At 38.0% G+C, this 27,131-nt stretch overlaps 1 protein-coding gene and 1 pseudogene across 2 annotated transcripts in view; both read left to right on the top strand.

Moving 5' to 3' along the window:
* NRG4 (neuregulin 4) overlaps positions 1-27,131 on the top strand; it is a 118,968-nt gene that overhangs the window by 68,156 nt on the left and 23,681 nt on the right. For both annotated transcript variants that reach the window (XR_003120230.1, XM_025390495.1), the window contains exon 4: positions 24,160-24,306. Coding sequence is in view for 1 of the 2 variants with exons in the window: in XM_025390495.1 (XP_025246280.1) it covers positions 24,160-24,306 (147 nt within the window). In the remaining variant the exon portion in view is untranslated. The remainder of the gene's footprint in view (positions 1-24,159; positions 24,307-27,131) is intronic.
* On the top strand, positions 6,950-7,057 carry LOC112628217 (annotated as a pseudogene).

Below are 27,131 nucleotides of genomic sequence, written 5' to 3'. Positions count from 1 at the left end.
GAGTCTGGAATTTTGGTATATGCGAGACAGAAGATACATATATGAACAGTTTCCATGAAAAATCTTGGACACTGAGTCTCTGATGAGCTTCCCTAGTAGATAACACTTCACTTGTGTTGTCACAATTCATTACTAGAGGAATTAGGCTTGTTCTGTGTGACTCCACTAGGAGGGAAGTCTTGGAAGCTTGGAAGCCTCATTTCCTTCAAACTTCATCCCACATATCTTTTCCCTTTATAGTTTTTGCTTTGTATCTTCTGGCTGTAATAAATCATTACTGTGGATACAACTATGTGTTGAGTCCATTGAGTCTTCCTGGGAGTTATAATGGAATTTACCCTTATTTTTTTCCTTTTTGTTTAATTAAAGACTTTTTTGGCCTGGTGCAGTGGCTCATGCCTGTAATCCCAGCACTTTGGGAGGCTGAGGCGGGCAGACCACTTGAAGTCAGGAGTTCGAGACCAGCCTGGCCAACATGGTGAAACCCAGTCTCTACTAAAAATACAAAAATTAGCCTGGCATGGTGGTGTGTGCCTATAGTCACAGCTACATGGGAGGCTGAGGCACAAGAATCACTTTAACCTGGCAGGTGGAAGTTGCAGTGAATCAAGATTGCAACACTGCATTCCAGCCTGGGTGACAGAGCAAAACTCTGTCTCAAAAGAAAACAAAAACAAAAACAAAAACAAAATGCTTTAAAAAAAAAAAATTATGGCCGGGCGCGGTGGCTCACGCCTGTAATCCCAGCACTTTGGGAGGCCGAGGCGGGCGGATCACGAGGTCAGGAGATCGAGACCATCCTGGCTAACATGGTGAAACCCCGTCTCTACTAAAAATGCAAAAAAGTAGCCGGGCGAAGCGGCGGGCGCCTGTAGTCCCAGCTACTCGGGAGGCTGAGGCAGAAGAATGGCGTGAACCCGGGAGGCGGAGCTTGCAGTGAGCCGAGATCGCGCCACTGCACTCCAGCCTGGGCGACTAAGCGAGACTCTGTCTCAAAAAAAAAAAAAAAAAAAAAAATTATTTGCCAATTTTTTAAAACAATTTTTTATTATACTTTAAGTTCTGGGATACATGTGCAGAATGTGCAGGTTTGTTACATAGGTATACACGTGCCATGGTGGTTTGCTGCACCCATCAACCCATCATCTATGTTAGGTATTTCTCCTAATGCTATCCCTCCCCTAGCCCCCTGCCTCCCAACAGGCCCCAGTGTGTGATGTTCCCATCCCTGTGTCCATGTGTTCTTATTTTTCAGCTCCCACTTATAAATGAGAATATGCAGTGTTTGGTTTTCTGTTCCTGTGTTAGTTTGCTGAGAATGATGGTTTCCAGCTTCATCCATGTCCCTGCAAAGGACATGAACTAATTCTTTTTTGTGGTTGTGTAGTATTCCATGGTGTACATGTGCCACATTTTCTTAATTCAGTCTCTCATTGATGGACATTTGGGTTGGTTCTAAGTAAAAAGACCCCTTTTTAAGGGCAATTTTAGGTTCACAGCAAAATTGAGAGGAAGGTACAGAGATTTCTCATATGCCCCCTACCCTGACACATGCAAGGCCTCCCCAGTTATCAACACCGCCAACAAGAATCCTATATTCGTTACCACTGAGGAACCTGCAACAACATATCATAGTCACCAAAGTCCATAGTTCAGGGTTCACCCATGGTGTTGTACATTCTATGGGTTTGTACAAATGTAATGACGTGTAGCCACCATTATACTGTCATACCAGGTATTTTCGCTGTCCTAAAAATCCTCTGTGCTCTGCCTATTCATCGCTCCCCTGCCCTGTATTTTTCTCAGGAACTTTTATCATTTTTGTTTTTGGGTATTGGGGTAACATTTATATTCATAAATTAACTTAGGATTTATATGTTTATAAGATTGAATCTATTTCACCTAGAATGTGTTTTAAAGCTTTCCTCATATACATATTAGTGTAACATTTATGTTCATAAATTAATTTAGAATTTATATGTTTATTAAGTTGAATCTATTTAGCCTAGAATATGTTTTAGAATTTCCCTCATATAGGTTTTACATATTTCTTAAATTTATTCTTAGTTATTTCATCATTTTGTTTGTGTTGTGACTGGGGCTTTTTCTGCCTATCTTCTAATTATTGTCTGTATATAAGAAAGCTAGTGATTTCTTTATGTTAATTTCCCCCTGCTATCTTATTGAGTTATGTTACTATTTGTAGGAGTTTTTCATTTGATTCCTTTGGGTTTTCAAGATTTATAATCATATCATCTATAAATAGTAATAGTTTTACTTATCTCTTTCTAATGGCTGTGCCTTTTATTTCTGTATCTTCTATAATTGTAGTTAGGACCTTCAGTGTGATATTAAATAATAGGGGTAGCAGTGAGTGTCTTTTACTTTTTATTGTTTTTTAACTTTGGTGGGAATGTCTTTACTTTTTCCAGGAAATCTGATGCTAATTTTTGGCTGGGATAGACATATTTTATCATGCTATGGAAGTAACTATATTTCCATTCTATAGAGGGTTTTCTTTAGTTTTCAGATCTCAGTGTTTTTATTTGTTTCTGTATCTCTGCTGAGACTTACCATTTCTCTGCTAAAACTTTTTATGCATTGTAAATATGTTTCCCTTCATTGAGGATAGTTGTATTAGTGGCTTGATTCTTGTTCGTTAGTTCCAATATCTGGTTCGTCTTGGGTTTGGACTCAATTTATTTTCTTTTCTCTTGAGAACATTTAATTTTTTGGTTCTTTGTATACTTGGTGATTTTGGATTGTTTCTAATATTATGAATATTAGATTATGGATATTCTAAATGCTATTATTTTTCTGATAAGCATGGTTTCCTTTGTTTAGTAAGCAATTTTTTTGGCTGGGCTTCTACTGCAAACATGTTTTCTTATGTAGAAGGTCCAGTCTGTTAAGATGTTTTGTTTTTAGGTGGTCTGTTGTAAATTTGTCTGATCCTCCCTGGTTCAGGTTTCCGTTAGATATGTGGGGAGACAGCTTGAGCTTGGGGATCCCCTCTTTGACTCATGCTTGGCCAGGATTCTCCTCTTCTTTCAGCATTCATGGCTTCATAGCTTCTTTTTCCTAGTTCCTCAGATCAGAAAGAGTTCTTCCATGCAAGGCCCCCATAGCTGCTGTACTCACTAGGTGGCTTAGCCCCAGGCTAAAAGCTGCAGAAACAGGAATTTACTTGTACTTCCTCCAAATATAGCATGACCTCCCCTCCAGAATCTGTCTTTATATCTTCACTCTCCTGGACCTTCAGATCATTGTTTTTCATATCTTGTCCAAGTCTTTATAGTTTTCTGCAGAGAGCTAGAAGTGGTGGTCATTCTATAGCATCTTAGCAAGTCATACCCAGAAGTGGAACCTCTCACATTCCACTTATTGTTTTAAATCAAGAATGGTCATTGAATTTTATCAAATGCTTTTTTAGAGTCTAAGGACATGATCATGTTTTTTTTTTCTCTTTAACTGTATCTACATGATGAATTGTATTATTAGTCCTGATTTTGAATCATTCTTGTATTCCTGGAGTACGACCCACTTACTATTCTTTTATGGTCTGCTGATTCTTATTGTATTTTATTGAGGGTTTTTGTGTTGATATTCATGAGAATGACCTATGGTTTTCTTATTGGTACAATCTTTGTTAGGTTTTGGGATCAATAATATCCTTATTTCATTGAAGGAGTTTGAATATTTTTCTCCTTTGTCTAAGTTTTAGAACGGTTTAGCATTAGAATTATCTAATGTTTAAAGTCTGGTAGAATTCTCTATGAAGCTGTCTGGATCTAGGTTTTCTTAGCAATAATTCCTAAATTTGTTTTATGGAGAATGATCTGTTTGAATTTTCTTCTCTGTAAATCAGTCTGTATTAGACTTTCTGTTTCTTTGGGGGTGATTTTTTTTTTTTTTGTAAATTATATTTTTTAAAAAGCAGAATTATCCAGTTCATCCAGGTTTTCAAGTTTCTTGGTAAAGAATTTATCAAAATAGCCTCTTTTCTGATTTAAAAACATATTATCCATTTCTGTGGTTAAATTTCCTCTGGCATATCTTTGCTTATGCTTGTAGTTTGGTTATCTATTTTGCATGAAAAACAACCCTAAAAATCAGTAGCTTCAAAAACAACCATTCGATTTGTTCATAATCCTATGGAACAGGTATTTGGGCTGGTCTCACCTAGGCAGTTCCACTCCATGTGGTATCATCTTGGGTCACTCACAGGGCTGCATTCAGCCTTCAATAGCAATCTCCTCATTGTACTTGCAGCTGCTACTAGCAGTTTCCTTACTGCCCCTTAGGCCTCCACCTACTGCTTGGTCGAAAATCCAGTGCCACAAATTTTTCAGTTTTTAGTTACACAAACACCTTACTTCTAGGAACCTTACTTCCAGGATTATCTGTTTCTGTGTAACATACTACCCCGAAACTCAGTGGCTTAAAATAGCAACCATATTATAATTTACTCAGAATTCTTGGGAATTCAAGCAGGTGATGCTGGGTGGTTGTTCTCCACGTGGTATTGGCAAGGGTTACTCAGGAGCTGTGTTCAGCTGGGTGTTTGGCAGGATCTGAAACATTTAAAGTAGATTCAGGTCTCTCTCCCCAGAGGATAGTCAGACTTCATACGTGGAGACCAAAAGGGAGTATTCTAATAGACGACAGTGGAAGCTGTTGATCTGTTAATGCCTAACTTTAAGAATTATGAAGCATCATCTACCACATTCTCCTTGTCAAAGCAAGTCATAGTGCCACTCAGATTCAAAGGGAGGGGAAATAGACCCCAGCACTCAGTAAGAGGAGTGACAAAGAATTTGTGGCCATCTGCAGTTCACCAACTGTGCTTTCTCTCAAGTTCATTTCATTTCATTTTACTGAGAACCAGCTCTTGGATTTATGTATTTTGGTTTCATTCTCTTTTTCTGTTTCTAACTCATTTATTTCTTCCTTTACTTTATTAATTCCTTCTTTCTATTTACCTTGGAATTATTTTATCACTCTAAAAAATCTCTTTCCCGCCACCTTTGCCATTTATTTTTTTTTCTTACAGGCCTAATGAATGTTAGTGAGTAATACTTAATAGTAGAAATGAATTTATTAGAACTGAGTGAAGTCTCTGGGGGATGTAGGAGGCAAAGAGTGATCTGGAACATGAGACCTTGCCTTGATATCTCTGCACTAGGGTGTCCTAAGTACCTTTGGGACTCTGGGCTCTGGATGCTATGTGGCAACAGAAAATTGAAAAGTGAGGTGAAAGGATGCCAAAGAAAACTTTGAAATACTTTACCTTTTGGCTCGGAGATACCCTAGATTACGCCTGACATTCATACTGAGTGTATTCTTCCTTATACTTTCTGCTGATTTACTGTATTTGATTATACAGGTTGAGTATCCTTTATCCTAAATGCTTGAGATCAGAAGTATTTCAGATTTTAGACTTTTGGATTAGGGATACTCAACCTGTACAAACTAACATCAGTAAAAAAAAAAAAAAAAAAAAAAAAAAAAATCCTCAAAGAAAAAAAGGTATTCATTTTGAATTTTCCCAGTATTTTTAAACCCACCCACATTATTTCTGCTTTCACTAATCTCCATTTTTGTTTTCCCTATCTCTGGAGTCCAGACATTTTGGAAAAGCTGAAAGTTTCTTGTGTGCTTTGTAAAATTCCTTGACATGCTTTCTTTTCCATTTATTTTTATTCTGAAATGAACTTTTTTACTACTGAACATGGTTCTTGTTCAATTCTAGGTTGTAGACCTTTTTAAGCCAAATTCTTTCTCATATATGTATTTTGAACATGCTAAAAGCTTATCAGGTGAAAAATAGTAAAAACAGTCAATAAAAGTTAGGTAATATTTAGATACTTTATATACAGCCACAAACATCTTTCAAGAAAACATGGTAAGTTAGTTGACTTACCAATAAAATAATTCTGAAAGTCTCCCATGTGGTGGCTGTAGGGTATAAAAGCTAACAAAGAAGCTTAAGTTACCATTTGCAGTACAGTTTCAGATGAACTCTTTGTAATTTGTCTTGTTTTAATAAGAATTAATTAAATTAATTGAGAATGGGCATATATAGGAGTCAAGAAATTTATGTTATGAAAGCATAATTTAGTAAATTTACTTTGACATACAAAAACTAAACATTAAAATACAGTATATTCAGTTTGACTTCTTATTCAAGTTAAGCTCTTAATATAATATCCAGAAAATAAAATGTATCATAGTTGGGTAACCAATGAATGATCATTGTTTACAACTTTTTTGGGGTCAGCATTTTACTGGTCTTACGCAGTTCAGTTATGATTAAAGCAGGAAATGTAACCTTTTCAATAAAATGTAAACTTTTAAACCAGATTCTAAGTTTAGCTATTTTGACCTTGACAAATAATAATTAAAGGGGCACCAAGATAAAATTATCTTGTTTGTGTGCTTCTCTTCAAAACCCATATGTTCAAATAAATGTCATTAAAACAGCCCAACTACAGAAAAAGAGAGGTCAAAATTCACTCAATTTGGAGATAAAAGAATAGTACAATAAGTTTTGCTGATATAACCACAGGCAAATGCTATTAACTGTCTATACACCATACACAAAAATGGATTTTAAAGACTTAAATGTAAAACCTGAAACTATGAAACTATTAGAATGCATAGGGGGAAATGCTTCAGGACACTGATCTGGGCAAAGGTTTTTTTTTAGTAAGACCTCAAAAGCACAGGCAACAAAAGCAAACATAGATAAATGGGATTACGTCAGGCTAGAAAGCTTCTGCTCAGCAAAGGAATAGTCAACAGAGTGAAGATACAACCTACAGAATGGGACAAAATGTTTGCAAGTGATCCATCTCATAAGGAATTAGTAATGAGAATGTATAAGGAACTCCAACAATTCTGCAGAAAAACAAAATCCCAAATAATCTGATGAAAAAAATGGACATATAGCTTTATGCAGTGGCAGTATTGTAGCCAATGAGGTTTATCTGAGGCACAATTATTGCTAATTGAAAAAAAATGGCCATATAATCTGAATAGACGTTTCTTAAAAGAACACATATAAATGGCCAACAGATGAAAAAAATGTTCAACATCACTAACCATAAGGGAAATGTAAATCAAAACTACAATGAGATATCATCTCACCCCAGTTAACACAGCTATTACCAAAAAGAAAAAGTAATAGATACTGGTGAGAATATAGAGAAAGGGGAATGGTAGTACACTATTGGGAATGTAAACTAGTACAGCCACTATGGAAAACAGTATGGAGGTTCCTCTATCTACCATATGATCCAGCAATCCTGCTGCTGGGTATATATCCCAAAAAATAAAAAAAGTATATCAAAGGGTTGTCTGCACTCCCATGTTTATTGCAGTACTATTCACGATAGCCAAGATACATAATTAACCTAAGTGTCCATCAACAGGCAAATGGATAAAGAAAATGTAGGTATATACACAATAGACTATTATTCAGCCATAAAAAATTGAAGTCCCATCATGTACAACAACATGAATGGAGCCATAGGTCATTATGTTAAGGGAAATAATCTAGGCATGAGAAGACAAATACTGCATGCTCTCACTGATATGCAAAAGCCAAAAAATATTGATCTCAGGGAGGCAGAGAATTGAATATGGTTACCAAAGGCTGGGAAGGGTAGTGGGTGGATGTGGGGAAAATGAAGAGAGGTTAGTGAATGGGTACAAAAATACTGTTAGATTTATTGTGTATTTCAAAATAGCTAGAAGAGGCTGGGCACGGTAGCGCATGTCTGTAATCCCAGCACTTTGGGAGGCTGAGGTGGGCAGATCACTTGAGGTCAGGAGTTGGAGACCAGCCTGACCAACATGATGAAATCCCGTCTCTACTGAAAATACAAAAATTAGCCAGGTGTGGTGGCAGGCACCTGTATTCCCAGCTACTTGGGAGGCTGAGGCAGGAGAATCGCTTGAATGTGGGAGGCAGAGGTTGTAGTAAGCCAAGATCACGTCACTGCACTCCAGCCTGAGCAACAGAGTGAGACTCTATCTCAAAAAAAAAAAAAGAAAGAAAGAAAAAAAAAGAAAAGCTAGAAGAGAAGATTGGGAATGTTCCCAAAAGAAAGAAGTGATAAGATGGCCAAATAGGAACAGCTCTGGCCTGCAGCTCCCAGGGAGATCAATGCAGGTGATTTCTGCATTTCCAGCTGAGGTACCCAGCTCATCTCATTGGGACTGATTAGATGGTGCAGCCCACAGAGGATGAGCTGAAGTAGCGTGGGGCGTCACCTTACCCGGGAAGCACAAGGGGTCGGGGAATTCCCTCCCCTAACCAAGGAAAGCCCTGAGGGACTGTGAGGAATGGCGCATTCCGGCGCAGATACTATGCTTTTCCCACGGTCTTCGCAACCTGCAGACCAGGAGATTCCCTCCGGTGCCTGCACCACTAGGGCCCTGGATTTCAAGCACAAAACTTGGTGGCCATTTGGGCAGACACCGAGCTAGCTGCAGGAGTTTTTCATACCCCAGCGGCGCCTGGAACACCACTGAGAGAACCGTTCACTCCCCTGGAAAGGGGGCTGAGGCCAGGGAGCCAAGTGGTCTAGCTCAGTGGATTCTACCCCCACAGAGCCCAGCAAGCTAAGATCCACTGGCTTGAAATTCTCACTGCCAGCACAGCAGTCTGAAGTTGACCTGGAATGCTTGAGCTTGGTGGCAGGGAGGGGCACCTGGAGGCTTGAGTAGGCAGTTTTCCCCTCATAATGTAAACAAAACTGCTGGGAAGTTTGGACAGGGCAGAGCCCACCACAGTGCTACAAAGCTGCTGTAGCCAGACTGCCTCTCTAGATTCCTCCTCTCTGGGCAGGGCATTTCTGAAAGAAAGGCAGCAGCCCCAGTCAGGGACTTACAGATAAAACTCCCATCTCCCTGGGACCCAGTACCTGGGGGAAGGAGCGGCTGTGGGCACAGCTTCAACAGACTTGAACGTTCCTGCCTGGTGGCTCTGAAGAGAGCAGGAGATCTCCTAGCACAGTGCTCGAGCTCTGCTAAGGGACAGACTGCCTCCTCAAGTGGGTCCCTGACCTCCCTGACCTCCATGCCTCCTGACTGGGAGACACCTCCCAGCAGGGGTCAACAGGTGTTCTCTCACCTCATACAGGAGAGCTCCGGCTGGCATCTGGCAGGTGCCCTTCTGGAGTGAAGCTTCCAGAGGAAGGAACAGGCAGCAATCTTTGCTGTTCTGCAGCCTCTGCTGGCAATACCCAGGCAAAGAGGGTCTGGAGTGGACCTTCAGCAAACTCCAGCAGACCTGCAGCAGAGGGGCCTGACTGTTAGAAGGAAAACTAACAGAAAGGAATAGCATCAGCAAAAAGGCTGTCCACAAAAAAAACCCCACCCAAAGGTCACCGGCATCAAAGATCAAAGGTAGATAAATCCATGAAGATGAGGAAAAACCGGTGCCAAAAGGCTGAAAATTCCAAAAACCAGAACTCCTCTTCTCCTCCAAAGGATCACAACTCCTTGCCAGCAAGGGAACAAAACTGGATGGGGAATGAGTTTGACAAATTGACAGAATTAGGCTTCAGAAGGTGGGTAATAGCAAACTCCTTCAAGCTAAATGAGCATATTCTAACACAATACAAGGAAGCTAAGAACCTTGAAAAAAGGTTAGAGGAATTGCTAACTAGAGGAACCAGTGTAGAGAAGAACATAAACAACCTGATGGAACTGAAAAACACAGCACGAGAACTTCGTGAAGTATATACAAGTGTCAACAGCTGAATCATTCAAGTGGAAGAAAGAATATCAGAGATTGAAGATCAATTGATTAAATAAAGCATGAAGACAAGATTAGAGGAAAAAAATGAAAAGGAACGAAGTATGGGACTATGTGAAAAGACCAAACATATGTTTGATTGGTGTATCTGAAAGTGACAGGGAGAATGGAACCAAACTGGAAAACACTCTTCAGAATATCATCCAGGAGGCCTTCCCCAACCTAGCAAGACAGGCCAACATTCAAACTCAGGAAATACAGAGAACACCACAAAGATACTCCTCAAGAAGAGCAACCCCAAGACATATAATCATCAGATTCACCAAGGCTGAAATGAAGGAAAGAATGTCAAGGGCAGCCAGAGAGAAAGGTCAGGTTACCTACCCACAAAGGGAAGCCCATCAGACTAACAGCAGATCTCTCTGCAGAAACCCTATAAGCCAGAAGAGAGTGGGCGCCAATATTCAACATTCTTAAAGAAAAGAATTTTCAACCCAGAATTTCATATCCAGCCAAACTAAGCTTCATAAGCAAAGGAGAAATAAAATCCTTTACAGACAAGCAAATGCTGAGAGATTTTGTCACCACCAGGCCTGCCTTACAAGAGCTCCTGAAGGAAGCACTAAACATGGAAAGGAAAAACTGGTACCAGCCACTGCAAAAACATACCAGATTGTAAAGACCATTGACACTCTGAAGAAACTGCATCAATTAACAGGCAAAATAACCAGCTAGCATCATGATGACAGGATCAAATTCACACATAGCAATATTAACCTCAAATGTAAATGGGCTAAATGCCCCAATTAAAAGACACAGACTGGCAAATTGGATAGAGTCAAGACTCATTGGTGTGCTGTATTCAGGAGACCCATCTCACATGCAAAGACACACGTAGGCTCAAAATAAAGGGATAGAGGAATATTTGCCAAGCAAATGGAAAGAAAAAAAGGGAAGGGGTTACAATCTTAGTCTCTAATAAAACAGACTTTAAACCAACAAAGATCAAAAGAGACAAGGAAGGGTATTATATAATGGTAAACGAATCAATGCAACAAGAAGAGCCAATTATCCTAAATATGTATGCACCCAATAGAGGAGCACTCAGATTCATAAAGCAAGTTCTTAGAGACATACAAAAAGACTTAGACTCCCACATAATAATAGTGGGAGACTTTAACACCCTACTGTCAATATTAGATCAATGAGACAGAAAAGTAACAAGGATATTCAGGACTTGAACTAAGCTCTGGACCAAGCAGACCTAATAGACATCTACATAACTCTTCATCCCAAAGCAAAAGAATATACATTCTTCTCAGCACCACATCACACTTTTTCTAGAATTGACCACATAATTGGAAATAAAACACTCCTCAGCAAATGCAAAAGAACGGAAATTATAACAGTCTCTCAGACCACAGTGCAACCAAATTAGAACTCAGGAATAAGAAACTCACTCAAAGCCACACAACTACATGGAAACTGAACAATCTGATCCTGAATGACTACTGGGTAGATAACAAATTAAGGCAGAAATAATGAAGTTCTTTGAAACCAATGAGAACAAAGACACAACGTACCAGAATCTCTGGGGCACAGCTAAAACAGTGTTTAGAGGGAAATTTATAGCACTAAATGCACACAGAAGAAAGCATGAAAGATCTAAAATAGACACCCTAACATCACAATTAAAAGAACTAGGGAAGCAAGAGCAAACACATTCAAAAGCTAGCAGAAGACAAGAAATAACTAAGATCAGAGCAAAACGGAAAGAGATGGAGACACGAAAAATCCTTCAAAAACTCAGTGAATCCAGGAGCTGGCTTTTTGAAAAGATTAACAAAACAGACCACTAGCCAGACTAATAAAGAAGAAAGGAGAGAAGAATCAAATAGACACAATAAAAATGCTAAAGGGGATATCACCACTGATCCCACAGAAATACAAAGTACCATCGGAGAATACTATAAACACCTCTACAAATATGAACTAGAAAATCTAGAAGAAATGGATAAATTCCTGGACACATACCCCCTCCCAAGACTAAATCAGGAAGAAGTCAAATCCCTGAATAGACCAATAACAAGTTCTGAAATTGAGGCAGTAATTAATAGCCTACCAAGCAAAAAAAGCCCAGGACCAGATGAATTCACAGCCGAATTCTACCAGAGGTACCAAGAGGACCTGGTACCATTCCTTCTGAAACTATTCCAAACAATAGAAAAAGAGGTACTCCTCCTTCACTCATTTTATGAGGCCAGCATCATCCTGGTACCAAAACCTGGCGGAGACACAACAAAAAAAGAAAATTTCAGGCCAATATCCCTGATGAACATTGATATGAAAATCCTCAATAAAATACTAGCAAACTGAATCCAGCAGCACATCAAAAAGCTTATCCACCACGATCAAGTCAGCTTCATCCCTGGGATGCAAGGCTGGTTTAACATATGCAAATCAATACACATAATCCACCACATAAACAGAACCAATGACAAAAACCACATGATTATCTCAATAGATGCAGAAAAGGCCTTCAATAAAATTCACCACCCCTTCATGCTAAAAACTCTTAATAAACTAGGTATTGATGGAACATATCTCAAAATAGTAAGAGCTATTTATGACAAACCCACAGGCAATATCATACTGGATGGGAAAAAGCTGGAAGCATTCCCTTTGAAAACCGGCACAAGACAAGGATACCCTCTCTCACCACTCCTACTCAACATAGTATTGGAAGTTCTGGCCAGGGAAATCAGGCAAGAGAAAGAAATAAAGCGTATTCAAATAGGAAGAGAGGAAGTCAAATTGTTTCTGTTTGCATATGACATGATTGTATATTTAGAAAACCCTGTCATCTCAACCCAAAATCTCCTTAAGCTGAAAAGCAACTTCAGCAAAGTCTCAGGATACAAAATCAGTGTGCAAAATCACAAGCATTCCTATACACCAATAACAGAGAGCCAGATCATGAGTGAACTCCCATTCACAATTGCTACTAAGAAAATAAAATACCTAGGAATAAGACTTACAAGGAATATGAAGGACCTCTTCAAGGAGAACTACAAACCACTGCTCAAGGAAATAAGGACACAAACAAATGGAAGAACATTCCATGCTCATGGATAGGAGAATCAATATCTTGAAAATGGCTATACTGCCCAAAGTAATTTAGAGATTCAATGCTATCCCCATCAAGCTACCATTGACTTTCTTCACATAATTAGAAAAAACTACTTTAAATTTCATATGGAAACAAAAAAGAGCCTGTATAGCCAAGACAGTCCTGGGCAAGAAGAACAAAGCTGAAGGCATCACACTACCTGACTTCAAACTATACTACAAGGCTACAGTAACCAAAACAGCATGGTACTGGTACCAAAACAAATACATAAACAAATGGAACAGAACAGAGGCCTCAGAAATGATACCACACATCTACCACCATCTGATCTTTGGCAAACCTGACAAAAAACAAACAATGGGGAAAGGATTCTCTACTTCATAAATCATGTTGGGAAAACTGGATAGCCATATGCAGAAAACTGAAACGGGACCCCTTCCTTACACCTTATACAAAAATTAACTCAAGATGGATTAAAGACTTAAAATTGTAAGACCTAAAACCTTAAAAATGCTAGAAGAAAACCTAGACAATACCATTCAGGATGTAGGCTTGGGCAAAGACTTCATGACTAAAACATCAAAAGCAATGGCAACAAAAGCCAAAATTGACAAATGGGATCAATTAAACTAAAGAGCTTCTGCACAGCAAAAGAAACTATCATCAGAGTGAACAGGCAACCTATAGAACGGGAGAAAATTTTTGCAATCTATCCATCTGACAAAGGGCTAACATACAGAATCCACAAAGAACTTAAACAAATTTACAAGAAAAAAACCAACAACCCCATCAAAAAGTGGGCAAAGGATATGAACAGACACTTCTCAAAAGAAGACATTTATGTGGCCAACAAACATGAAAAAAGGCTCATCATCACTGGTCATTAGAGAAATGCAAACCAAAACCACAATGAGATACCATCGCCCGCCAGTTAGAATGGCGATCATTAAAAAGTCAGGAAACAACAGATGCTGGAGAAGATGTGGAGAAATAGGAATGCTTTTACACTATTAGTGGGAGTGTAAATTAGTTCAACCATTGTGGAAGACAGTGTGGGGATTCCTCAAGAATCTAGAACTAGAAATACCATTTGACCCAGCAATCCCATTACTGGGTATATACTCAAAGGATTATAAATCATGCTGCTATAAAGACACATGCACACATATGTTTATTGTGGCACTGTTCATAATTTTACTGTTATTATGAACTTAGATTTTTAAAAAATATTTCTTAGTTTTGGTGAGAAGAATTTGAGTTTAGCACATTTAAAGCATTAGAAGTCCAATTTCCTTTTTCTGGGAATTTTAAGAATATTCAAATTACATAAGAACTTATTTATCTCTATAAGTCAATAAGAACAGAGCTCCTTGAATTTAAGAGACATTATACTGTAATTAATAATATCCTTTGTAGATAGGATATTATACCTCACATAATGAGAGGGATAGGCCTTTCTGAATTTTGGACCCATAGAGACAGAGCTTACAGCTTCATGTGTACAAGTTTGGCACAGGTCAAGAGTAAACACAGAAACACAAAATCTCTCTGGCCCAAAATCAAAGAGGTGTTCTCCTTCCCAGTGGGCATAACATATTTAATTGATTTGAGCTAAAAGAAAATAGACAATTTTTAAAAAAGTATAACCAGATTCTCTGTCATCTCTCACCCAATAGGGATAGATCTATATCACCTTCTACAAAGATCATGAGATGGTCAAACTATAAAAACTAAAACCCGTATTGTTTTTACAGTTAATAAGGAACTGATTAATGAGGGAACCAATAGATGTAAAAACTGGCTTAACGGAGAATTCAAACCACACACATATGTACAGGTAATCAGACATGTTGAAATGAATTTACAAATAGATATGAAACTAGTCGGTATCCACAGGGCAATCTGTTGTATTATACTGGACAAAATTCATTTGCATTAGCATAAGTTTTCTACAATTTACAGAGTTGTAAAATAGCTCGAAGACAGTGAAAATCGCAGGTACTTATAGAATCAGATAACCCAGAAAGGTGCATTTGACAGGACACCTGGTCATCTTTTTCTGTTGTCTGCCTCAGTCTTTCTTTAGAGAACAATCCAGGAAGCAATCCTTGACTTCTTGGCCAACTTAGACACAAGGTCAGCCAGGCCCTAATCTTTTAACATTTCAGCTGGAACTTACGAGATTCTCAGAGCAAGCATGGGGGCAGGCAGTTTGTCTTCACCTATCCCTGCATCCCTAGCTAGATGAGGCCTTTTCTTGCTGTCTCACTTTCCTCCATGCATCTTGTGACCCATCCAGAGGATCACTTCAGAGCCAAACATTGCACAGTGTGGAGGTGAAACTCTGTGATGGGAGGAGGTTTAACTTGGTAAAGAATTACCATTGGAATAATTATCCAGAGTGACTTGGTAAGGTCTGGTTTCACCAGGGCCCTCCCTGAGGGTCATTCCCAACCAATACCTGCCCATACAGTCACAGACTCAGACCTGGGACCATCCCTGCTGCCTAGGCTGAGACCCAGCTCTGTCCCCTGTCTACAATAGTAGCAGCCCCAGCCTTCAACAGGTGGAATTATAATTTGTCAGGTGATAAAACAAAGACTGAAATCTATTTAAGAGAAGCAGTTTAAGAGTACAAACATATAATATGTGAAACGCTAGTTATATGAAAGTAAAATGATTAAGGTTGAGTTTCACTTATAATTTGAAAACCAACATTTATTGTGCTTCTACATTGGACGTGTTGTCTCAATTGTATTTTGGTCTCTCAGCAATTTTGCTGGAGCTTGCTATGTGTTTTACTAAACTCAGTTTTCAAAAGGAGTTGCCAGGATTTTATTAATTGTTTTATTAATCCCAGAAATTTTTAAGGCTTTCTTAAGATCAAATGGTTAAGATAGACTGGCTCTTGGCACCCTTATTAGATAAGACTTTGCCTTTTCATCTGTAAATTTAGTAGAAGGTTGTAGTTCAAAGAACAAAGTTCAGAATGTCTCTGCGATATTAATTAGAACAAAGTCCTCTTTACTTTGACTTTTGGCACCATACCATATGCTTTTAAACATCAAGAATTAGATTGATCTTTAGAAACACCTTAAAGCATGGAAATAGCAGCCTTGAAGCTTATAATAAAAGAACAGTTTAAAATGCATGAAACAACTCTTCTGTTTAGCTATGCATTTTGTTAACACTTTTTATTTTAGTAACCTTACTTCTGATAAAGATTCTTCATTAGTGTTCTTGGCAGTAACAACTGATACATCTTTCTTGACCTCACCATGCTTAGAATGAAACTTAAAAAGAGTATAAATTTTATTTAACCCTCACATTTTGCCAGATCACTATGCTTACAATAAGCACACATGGCAGGATATGGTGATGAAACTATGGGAACATACTTACCTTCTCTCTGAGGTCTACTTTTCTTTACCTGAGTTTGTCTTACTGATTTGTGTCACATATCCAAGAGTAGAAACTACCTTTCAGAACTAACTCAGGTTAGCTCATTGCTGTTCAAAGAAGCTGAAGGCTAATGAAAGGCAACATATACTCTAAAGATTTTTCATTTCCTTCTTATACAATGAAGTTATACCAAATTATGCATTTGCTTCCAAATTTTGGTTATCCTTTTGATTACTGTATCATCCATTATTTTCTTTGGAAGGGAGCTGGCAAATACTCCATTATGTCATCAGTAAGAGTTCATTTTCTACATAGGAATACCATGCAGAGTAACAACTGTGACTTTTGCCCAGCTCTAATACTTAACTTCTTTTGTCAGGAAGTGAACTGATGCTGGCTTCTCTTTGTCTTATTCCAAGTTGGGGCATGAGATTTTCCCTGCATTAGAAGGTTGTTGAGACCTGAAGCCTGGGAAGGTAAGATGCCAGCATGAATACTGTCCGTTGAGAACTGTGGTTTAATTGAGTGTCTGGTGATTTAAGAGTGTAAGTCTTTCCAGCTGTTCCTGGTTTATGGTCCTGAACCCTTAAAGTTTTACCAAAACATGAACAGTGAAACACTTCTACAATGGAAAGGCCCATTAACATATTATTTATAATATTTAAACATAATTTTATATTTATTGAAATTGTTACTTAAAAGAAAGGAAAAATTGACACGTAACAATTTCTATGTATAGATACTTTGTATACACAAGTCTATATGTATCATAAAATGATAAACTAAGAAAAACATATATGTACTTTTTGTTTGTAGTTTTACTTTTTCTTCTGATTTTTTAATATAATAGACTTTTTATTTACTTATTTTTGTTTGTTTTGAGGCAGGGATCTTGCTATGTTGCCCAGGCTGGTCTCAAACTCCTGGCCTCAAGCCAACTACCCACCTCAGCCTCCCATGTAACTGAGATGTTACACACTCAGCTGCACGCCAGTGTACCCAGCACTAGACTTTTTTTTTTCTGAGATGGAGTCTTGCTCTGTTGCCAAGGCTGGAGTGCAGTGGCACAATCTTGGCTCACTGCAACTTCCGCCTCCTGGGTTCAAATGATTCTCCTGCCTCAGCCTCCTGAGTAGCTGGAATTACAGGCACCCACCACCATGTCCAGCTAATTTTTGTATTTTTAGTAGAGACGGGGTTTCACCATGTTGGCCAGGATGGTCTCGAACTCCTGACCTCACGTGATCTGCCCACCTCAGCCTCCCAAAGTGCTGGGATTACAGGTGTGAGCCACTGCCCCCAGCCTTAGACTTTATTTTTTAGGTCAGTTTTAGATTTCCTCCCTGATCATTTTTTGAGGCCAGCAAAGTAAGGAGAGTAAAGACTTGAATCATATATTTTGTTAATATGGAGAAAAAAGACAACATTAAGCAAATCAACGAATTATAAAGTTTTGTCTCAGTACTTTCATGACTCAACCAGCATTCTATGGGTGTTTTCCCCAAAAAGTCTCCATTGGAGAAGACTAGCGAATGCACACACTCAGTAATGAGGGTCAGGCGTTTACACTACTGTTGCTTACTCTCACCATTTGTTCAACATGCTTCTTCATTCACTGTGCCTTAGCTAGTTTTAGTAAATAAAATGTTTCCAATTTTCAGTGACTGACTTAAGCTAAGAAATTATAGTCCTTCACAATGAAATTATAAACAATATCCTTCCTAGTGACAAATATGGATTATTCTCTATGAAAACTTATTTATACCCAACATGTAGTACATTTAGATACAATATGTAGTTTGTTAGATACAATATGTAGTTCATTTCAGCATATAAGTTATCTGGGTAACAGTCAATCTTAAAAGAATCAGATTTTGCGGCCAGGCATGATGGCTCACACCTCTAATCCCAGCACTTTGGGAGGCTGAGGCAGGCGAATCACTTGAGGTCAGGAGTTTGAGGCCAGCCTGGAAACATGGTGAAATCCTGTCTGTACTAAAAATACAAAAATTAGTTGGGTGTGGTGGTGCACACCTGTGGTCCCAGCTACTCAGGAAGCTGAAGCAGGAGAATCTCTTGAACTCAGAAGGCAGAGGTTGCTGTGAGCTGAGATCACACCATTTCACTCCAGCCTGAGCGACAAAAGTGAGACTCCATCTCAAAAAAAAAAAAAAAAATCTAAGATTTTGTTTCATAACTGGACTTAAATTTACTAATACATTTGACGTACTAATAATTATCAGTTTTTAATGGTACTAATGTCATATAAATGTGATGTTAAACAACAAAAATGTTGTGAGATTGAATGTTAGCTAAATATCTCTACATATTAAGAATCTAATAAAGGCTTTAATAAAGTTACATTTATAGCACTAGCTAATAAAAGATGCAAAGGTCAGAAGCTAGTCGTCTTCTCTCACTGTTTCTTGGCCTATAAAAATCTGGTAGGGGTTTCATAGGATTTTGGCTACATTTGTGTGTTGTCATATGGCTGTGGATTTTTTTTTTTTTTGAGACGGAATCTCGCTTTGTCTCCAGGCTGGAGTGCAGTGGCGTGATCTCAGCTCACTGCAACTTCCACCTCGTGGATTCAAGCAATTCCCTGCCTCAGCCTCCTGAGTAGCTGGGATTACAGGCGCCTGCCACCACACCTGGCAAATTTTTGTATTTTTAGTAGAGATGGAGTTTCACCATCTTGGCCAGGCTGGTCTTGAACTCCTGACCTTGTGATCTGCCCACCTTGGCCTCCCATGTTGCTGGAATTACTGGCGTGAGCCACCGCGCCCGGCTGACTTATTAAAGGGATCCAAGCCCGTGTTGTTTTATTGAACACATCTAATAGTTTTATTTTTTATTTATTTTTTTCCATTTTTCATAAGTTGCAAATTGAACTTTGATTGACACAGAGTGTCAAGTGGAAGCCAAATTTGATGTATGCCAATATTAGACTTTCTCTTTCCAGGATAGACCAGCCCAAGTGAAGTGGCACTGACATTGCATCTCCCTTTGGTTAGCGAAGTCTTTTATAATATTGTAAACATGGGTTTTTTTTTCCTGAGAAATTATAGCACATTTATTGATCACCATGCTCTTAAGCTTTTCTAGTTATAATTTTTCTTAGGTATTTTATTCCTCGTAAACACACTTGTATAGTGTGTTTCAGTGTTCAAAGCACTTTCAGACATTCTTGCTTGATTCTGACACTAGCCTTAGGAAATAGTTAAAGCACGTGATGTTATTTTGATTTTACAGAGTCTTAAGTGACTTGCCCAAGATCATATAGCCAACAAGCATGGAAATAGGGTGAAGACACCAGTTTTTTCCATTTCACAGTCCAATAATCTTTCTTGGAGCTAAATGGTGCTGTTTGTTTACGTGACTAAAAACTGACTTATTTTACTCATGTGAAAGGCCTCCTATGTTGTAACAGCTTCCTTCAGTGCCATAGAATCGAATGAATGTATTTCATGTCAATGTACTCAACGTAGCTTCTGTGTTTGGGAGCAGATAATTGGCGGTCTTCAGCCAGAAAACAAATTTGTGTAACTTGGATTCAGAATTCTGGAATTTCTCACCTACTGGAGTATTTGTACCTATTCCAGCATCCATCTTCAATTCCAGGAAAACATGAGTGATCCCTTATTGCTTAGTATTCACCTCATTAGATGGCACAACTGTTTGCTACTTGGCAGTCTGTGCAGAAGTAAGGTTCAGAAGTAATTTAGCAAGAGAGTTACTTACATAAAGACTGAGAGCTACGTAGTTCTGGGTAAATGCTGGTGCAACATGACCTCTTTGTGTTTTGTGTAAATGCTGTGCTAGTACTACCAGTTGTCTATATCCACTTAACCCACATTCACTTTTGAAGCAGTCGATTAATTCTGTTTGCCTCAAATTTGATAATTGTGTCATCACCGAAGTCATAACATTTTCATAAATGAGCTAGAGCTTTAAAAGTAGAATCCTTGTACACAGTCATTGGTAGGCAGTGTTTACTTTTTTGTTTGGTAAATATCTGAAATTTTAAAATTCATTTTTAGATTAGCCAATCCAGTTCCTGGATAGTAATGTAATATTTGAATTTGTCTTTGCCTTTCCCTAGGTTCTGGTTTGACCTAACAGTGATAAGATTGTTTATCCTTTGATTTGCTTAAAATTACCATCAGGTTTCTACTTTCCCACAAGAGCACGTGATTGCTTTATCCCAGCTGTAAGACAATAGAACAACCTAGTGTTGCTTGGTTTACTTTGTATGCCTTTTTCTATTTGCATAAACCCTGATCTGATTACAAACTTGTATTTACACCACTCCCTTGACTCCTTCCAACTCAAAGTATTTATTGTCCAGTTAAAACATTTATGGTTAGTCATATAAGCTGGCTTATCTTTTCTTCTTTGAATTACTTTTTTTTTTTTTGAGATAGAGCCTCGCCCTGTCGCCCAGGCAGGAGTGCAGTGGCGCAATCTTGGCTCACTGCAAGCTCCGCCTCCCAGGTTCACGCCATTCTCCTGGCCTCAGCCTGCAAGTAGCTGGGACTACAGGTACCTGCCACCATGCCTGGCTAATTTTTTTGTATTTTTAGTAAAGACGGGGTTTCACCGTGTTAGCTGGGATGGTCTTGATCTCCTGACCTCATGATCCGCCCGCCTTGGCCTCCCAAAGTGCTGGGATTACAGGCGTGAGGCACTGCACCCAGCCTCTTTTTTCTTTCTTTCTTTCTTTTATTTTTATTTGAAATAGTATCTCACTGTGTTGTTCCAGCTGGAGTGCTGTGGTGCAATCATGGCTCACTACAGCCTTCACCTCAAGTGATTCTCCCACCTCAGCCTCTTGAGTAGCTGGGACTACAGGCGTGTGCCACCAGCCAGCTAATTTTTGTTATTTTTTGTAGAGATGGGGTCTCTACCATGTTGCCCAGGCTGGTCTCAAACTCCTGGGCTCAAGCCATCCTCCTGCCTCAGCCTCCCAAAGTGCTGGGATTATAGGCATGAGCCACTGTATCCGGCCTGAATTTCAATCTTACTTGAACAGCCTGAAGTAATGAGTAATGAGTTTATAGCTTTTAAAAGAGATCTTCCTTATCAAAAATAATTATACTATCTCATTTCAGGATTACTTATCTATGGTTCTGGTTATTTTTTCGAGAATGGAAACTGAACCCCATCTTTAACATTATTTAAAAACTTGAGAGTTATTTTAAAAGCGTGACAGGAATTGCTCTCATGGCTAAATTTTTTCCTTAAAAAACCTTTAGCAGTGACAGATAATTGTTGCCTACTTAATTCTATTTTAAAAAATAGAGGAATTATAGAAGGGTTTTATTTTATTTTTGTTATTTTCAAGATACTTTTGAAAACCGTTTAGCACCCAGTTTCTCTTACTGTGTGGAATGCTGCCCCTTTCCTTCTGTGTTTATTTTGTGGTGGCACATGGATAGATTGTGATGGTGGTATCTATGTGGACTTTCTACTGGTGCGTGTGTGTGTGTGTGTGTGTGTGTGTGTGTGTGTGTTCCATTTCCCTTTTGGGAAGTAGGAATTGGAGCTGGAAGAGAAAGAAACAAATTATTTTCATCTAATCTTTTTTCTCCTCAGCTTAACTGACTTAAACTATGGAAAAATTGGTAATTTATATTTAAAATTTATAAATTGTAATTTCCACTATATATATATTTTATTTATATATATTTATATATAAATATATTTAAATGTATATTTAAATTAAATATTAAATATATATTTATATATAACATATTTAAATATTTATTTAATATTTAAATATATATTTATATAATATATTTAAATATATTTATATAATATATTTAAATATATATTTATATAATTTTTAAAATATATATATATTTTTTGAGACAGGGTCTTGCTCTGTCACCTAGGCTGGACTGCAGTGGCATGATCATAGCTCACTGCAACCTCAAACTCCTAGGCTTAAGCAATCTTCCTACCTCAGCCTGCAGAGTAGCTGGGACTATGGGTACCAACCATGCTTGGCTAATTTTTTTTTTTTTTTGAGATGGAGTCTTGCTCTGTCACCAGGCTGGATGTGCAGTGGCACAATCTCGGTTCACTGCAACCTCTGCCTCCCAGGTTCAAACAATTCTCCTGCCTCAGCCTCCCGAGTAGCTGTGACTACAGGCGTGCACCACCATACCCAGATAATCTTTGTATTTTTAGTAAAGATGGGGTTTCACCATGTGCCAGGATGGTTTCAATCTTGACCTCGTGATCTGCTCACCTTGGCCTCCCAAAGTGCTGGGATTACAAGTGTGAGCCACCATGCCCGGCCTAATTTTTTAACTTTTTGTAAAGACAGGATCTCACTGTATTGCCCAGATGGATCTTGAACTCCTGGCCCCAAGCGATCCTCTTTCCTCAGCTTCCCAAAGTGCTGGGAGTAGAGGTGTGAGTCACTGTGCCTGGCCCTCCAAAATATTTTTACTTTCATTTAAGTTTGCCACTGATATGCTATCCTTACTTTCCCTATGTCCCCTTAATCTTATCTTTATGGTAGTTTAAGAGAATCTAGACTGCTGCTATGCTTAACTGATACCTCCCCTAGAAGCTATCACCAATCACATCACTGCCTCACATTGAGTAGGACTTGAAGTTCATGAAACATCTTTAATATGCTCATCTAACTTAAATTGATCCTTTGTGCTATATCTTGATATTCTTTTTTCTTATTTATTTGTATACTGCTTTATTAGACTATCACATTAGTTGTCAAAGCTAGTAGTTAATTCACATGTTGATTTTCTAGGCCTGTATCCTTACTAGTCTAAGGTGGAAGAAACAGAGATAAAATTTCTAAATACCTACCTAAACTGGAAAGGAATAAGGAAGAGAATTAATTTAGTAGAATCAACCTTTCTATTCTTGACAAAATCTGGTTAAAACAAACTGGTTTTATACACACATACACTTTTTTACACAGAATTATTGCTGAGTATAGTGTTGTCCAACTTGACTTCATAACTTTTTGGGTTGCTTTATAAATATTCGTTAATATTAAAGTGTTTTTTATTTTAAATGCTACTATGTTGAAATTGATCTGGTGCCAAACAGTGTCATTCTTGTTAATTTATATCAATCTCTGTTTTATAATCCTTTGAACATATTAACAAGGAAAAAGGAATGATTGGTAATACCAAATATTATGGTTCTTTGTTATATAGTTTTAGAGAGCTACAGGTAATTGGCTATAAAATATTTGGTTGGCAGTGGAGAATATTTTTAAAATTCTGTAAAAAAAAAGTAATAAGGAGTAGAACTACCTGATATTCAAATATATTATAAAGTAATAGTATTGAAACAGTGTGGCAAAGGCCTCAGATTAGATGGTATAGATCATTGAAGAATAGAAATAAATGCTGTTATTTATATAAATCTGACATATGTTAAAGAACGCACTGTTAAACAGTGGGTCATGGATTGATTATTTAATAAATGGGGTTGGAATAATCAGTTAGCAGTTTTAAGGAAAAATGCATTTAGATCATTATACCAGATACAACAAAAAGTAAATTTTTGATAAAGTATGGACATTTATATGATTGAAAATCTAGAAGATAAAAACACTGCATACTCTGTAATTCTCTGGAGTTCCTAAGCAATTGGAAAACTGGAAAAAGAAGATAGTAAAAATTTGTTTTATTATAACAAATTTGCATTTGTTTTGTTGTAACTGTAGATCTGTGAGCATTATAGGAAAACCTGTCTATTCCACGTTCACAATCTGAAAATTAGTCTCCTTTTTTCTTCACGTCATCTGGAAACTGTTTTTCTTCCAAACTAGCTAATGAAACACAGAATGCAATTCTTTATCTAAAATTGTATTCTGTAGGTGTATTGAAAACTATACAGGAGCTCGTTGTGAAGAAGTTTTTCTCCCAAGCTCCAGCATCCAAACTAAAAATAACCTGTTTGAAGCTTTCATGGCGTTGGCAGTCCTAATAACACTTATCATTGGAGCCTTCTACTTCCTTTGCAGGTAAGCAAAATAGAAACATGCTTTTGAGAAAACTAATGCATAAAGTAGTTATTCCACTAAATAATTAATATGCCCTTAGTTCTCGATATTTTTCCAGATACTGCATTATGTTTAGTTATCTCTTTAATACAGTTTTTGTTATTAATGTCATTTTTGAAAGGATCTTAATAAGCAGTCTCAATTTATTCTTTGTTACTGTTGTCAATATTTACCTTGACTTATCTAAACTATTAAGGTAGACCCATACTCACTATAGCAAATATGCCAGAAGTACCTGAATATTTGGGTTGGTGTATTTAAAGTAAATTTTGTATGTGAAAGAAAAGGAACAACTTATGCAATACTGTACATGTAAGCTTAAGACATATGGTTAATATGCAGGGTCAGCTACTTAGTGCCCACTATGTGCTAGGCATAAAGAATGCAATAGTGAACAAAATAGACATGTTTCCTAACTTCAGAGATATTTAAATCAATTTGGAGAGACAGACAAAAAGGCAATTAATTTGGGGAAACTGGTAATTCACAAGAGAGACAAAAGAAAAAACTACTTGCATGAAGCAATTATGTGCACTGAAGATTACTTTCATTCATTTGTTTTGATTTTCAATTGTTTTTGAAATTTTGTAAAAGTAAGTAAACATAGAATTTAGTAAGTCCAGGAGTTATCTGGCATAACTGTCATCATTAATTTTATTGAACTCATACTGAATTATATCATAGATACTTGTGAAAATGGAGCTGAAGGTAATCATAAAAGAGAGACAAGTGAGCTTGAGAAGTTTGTATGCTAAGAAAGGTAACATGTAGGTAAAATAGTATCTTGTTAGATCCTGATTTCTTAACTACTTTACATCAAGGAATAATTAAAAATTAGAGGAAATCAGCTTTTTAAAAATATGTGGTATTAAATAGTTTATTCCAAAACATATCATTTAAGCAATATGGTAGATTTTATTTCTCCTAATTTTAGCATCTGACTACTTCAGATACAGAAGTTTAAATATAAGCCCATTGTATCAGATTGCATTTCTGAGGGATGGCCATAGGATATCTCTCATTCCCACATACTCTTCTGTAGTGTGACCTTGCCACTCATCCTTCAAGAGGTAGAGTCTATTGCTATAGATTCCTTGAATCTAGGCAGGCACTATGACTGCCTTGATCATAGAATACTTGGGATGCTGCCTCATAGAATCAGCCACCATGTTGTAAGAAGCCTAAACAGTAGGAAGAACCAGCCCCAGCTGAACTTCCAGCCAACAGTCAGCCTCAACTGCCCACCATTTTAATGAGTCATCCCAGACATTCAGCTCATTCGAACCTTTCATTGACTCCTGACTTAGCTGCCAGTTTACTGCAACTACACAGAGAGCCCAAGCAAAAAATGCCCAGCTGTCAACCCACAGAATCATGAGACAAAGTTTTTTTCTCCCCCAAGTTTGGGGTGGTATGTTATGCATAAGTAGATAACCAGAATACCCGTCTTTGGAATTAGGTTTAGGCTTGACTTTAAATGTATCTATGTTTGGAAAGCTGAATAATGATCTATTCTATCCCTCTAAACATTTTGTCAGTCAAATATGGTAAGGGGAAGACCAATACCTACTTCCCTCATTAATCACTCTGGTGCCAGTTTGGAGATACAGTTTCCATCTGTTATTGATTGGATAATGAATTCTGTTTAATTCATTATCATTAATATGTCAGGATAGTCTAGGTTTGGCTGCAGTAACTACCAACCCTAATAGTTTAGTGGCTTAATAAACAGAAGATTATTTCTCACTTATTATAGGTAATTAGTATGGATTGGCAAGCAGGGCTTTGCTAATGATAGTCACTTAAGGACTCAAACTGTTGGAGCAAACACCATCTTGAGTGCTGCTGGTTGTCATAACAGAGGGAAAAGAAAGCTCTGGAAGTTCTCACACTTAAATTGAAATGATCTGTCCCAGAAGTGACACACATCACTACTGACATAACTCACTAGCCAGAAGGAGTTTCATGGTCCTCCTCAATTATAAGAGGTAGCTGGACATGGTAGCTCATGCCTGTATTCCCAAATGAGAGGATTGCTTGAGCCCAGGAGTTTGAGACCAGCCTGGGCAAGACTGCAAGACCCTGTCTCTACAAAATGAAAAATAAAAAATATTAGCAGGGCATGGTGGTACACATCTGTATTCCCAGCTACTCAGGAAATGGAAGCAGGAGGATCCCCCAAGCCCAGGAGTTTGAGATGCAGTGAGCTGTGATTATGCCATTGCACTCCAACCTGGAAAAGAGAACAAGACCCCCGTCTCTTATTTTATATGGATAGATTAAATAGATAACATTTATTTGTATGTTTATATATTTATATTATTTACATATATGTAAAATAAGAGACGTATAATATATCCAAGTGTCAGGAAATGCAATTCAACCATATGACCATAAGGTTAAGAGACAGAAATACATATCTAACATAGTGACCAAAAGATTTATAAGAATATCTACTATTCCACTGGGAATTGTGAAGAGTGATTTGTGTGATATTAAATCCATAGGATTTGGGCCAGGTGCCGTGGCTCATGCCTGTAATCCTGCCCAGGTGGGAGGACTACTTGAGACCAGGAGTTTAACACCAGCCTGGACAACATAGTGAGACCCCGTGTGTACAAAACAAAATTTTTTTTAATTATCCAGGTGTGGTAACACATGCATGTAGTCCTAGCTGCTTGGGAGGCTGAGATGGAAAGATCACTTGAGCCCAGGAATGAGAGGCTGCAGTAAGCCATGACTGCACTACTGCACTCCTGCCTGGGTGTGAGAGCAAGATCCTGTCT

Source organism: Theropithecus gelada, chromosome 7a (assembly GCF_003255815.1).
Source record: "Theropithecus gelada isolate Dixy chromosome 7a, Tgel_1.0, whole genome shotgun sequence".
NCBI lineage: Eukaryota > Metazoa > Chordata > Mammalia > Primates > Cercopithecidae > Theropithecus > Theropithecus gelada.
This window is presented reverse-complemented; position numbering and strand designations above follow the sequence as displayed.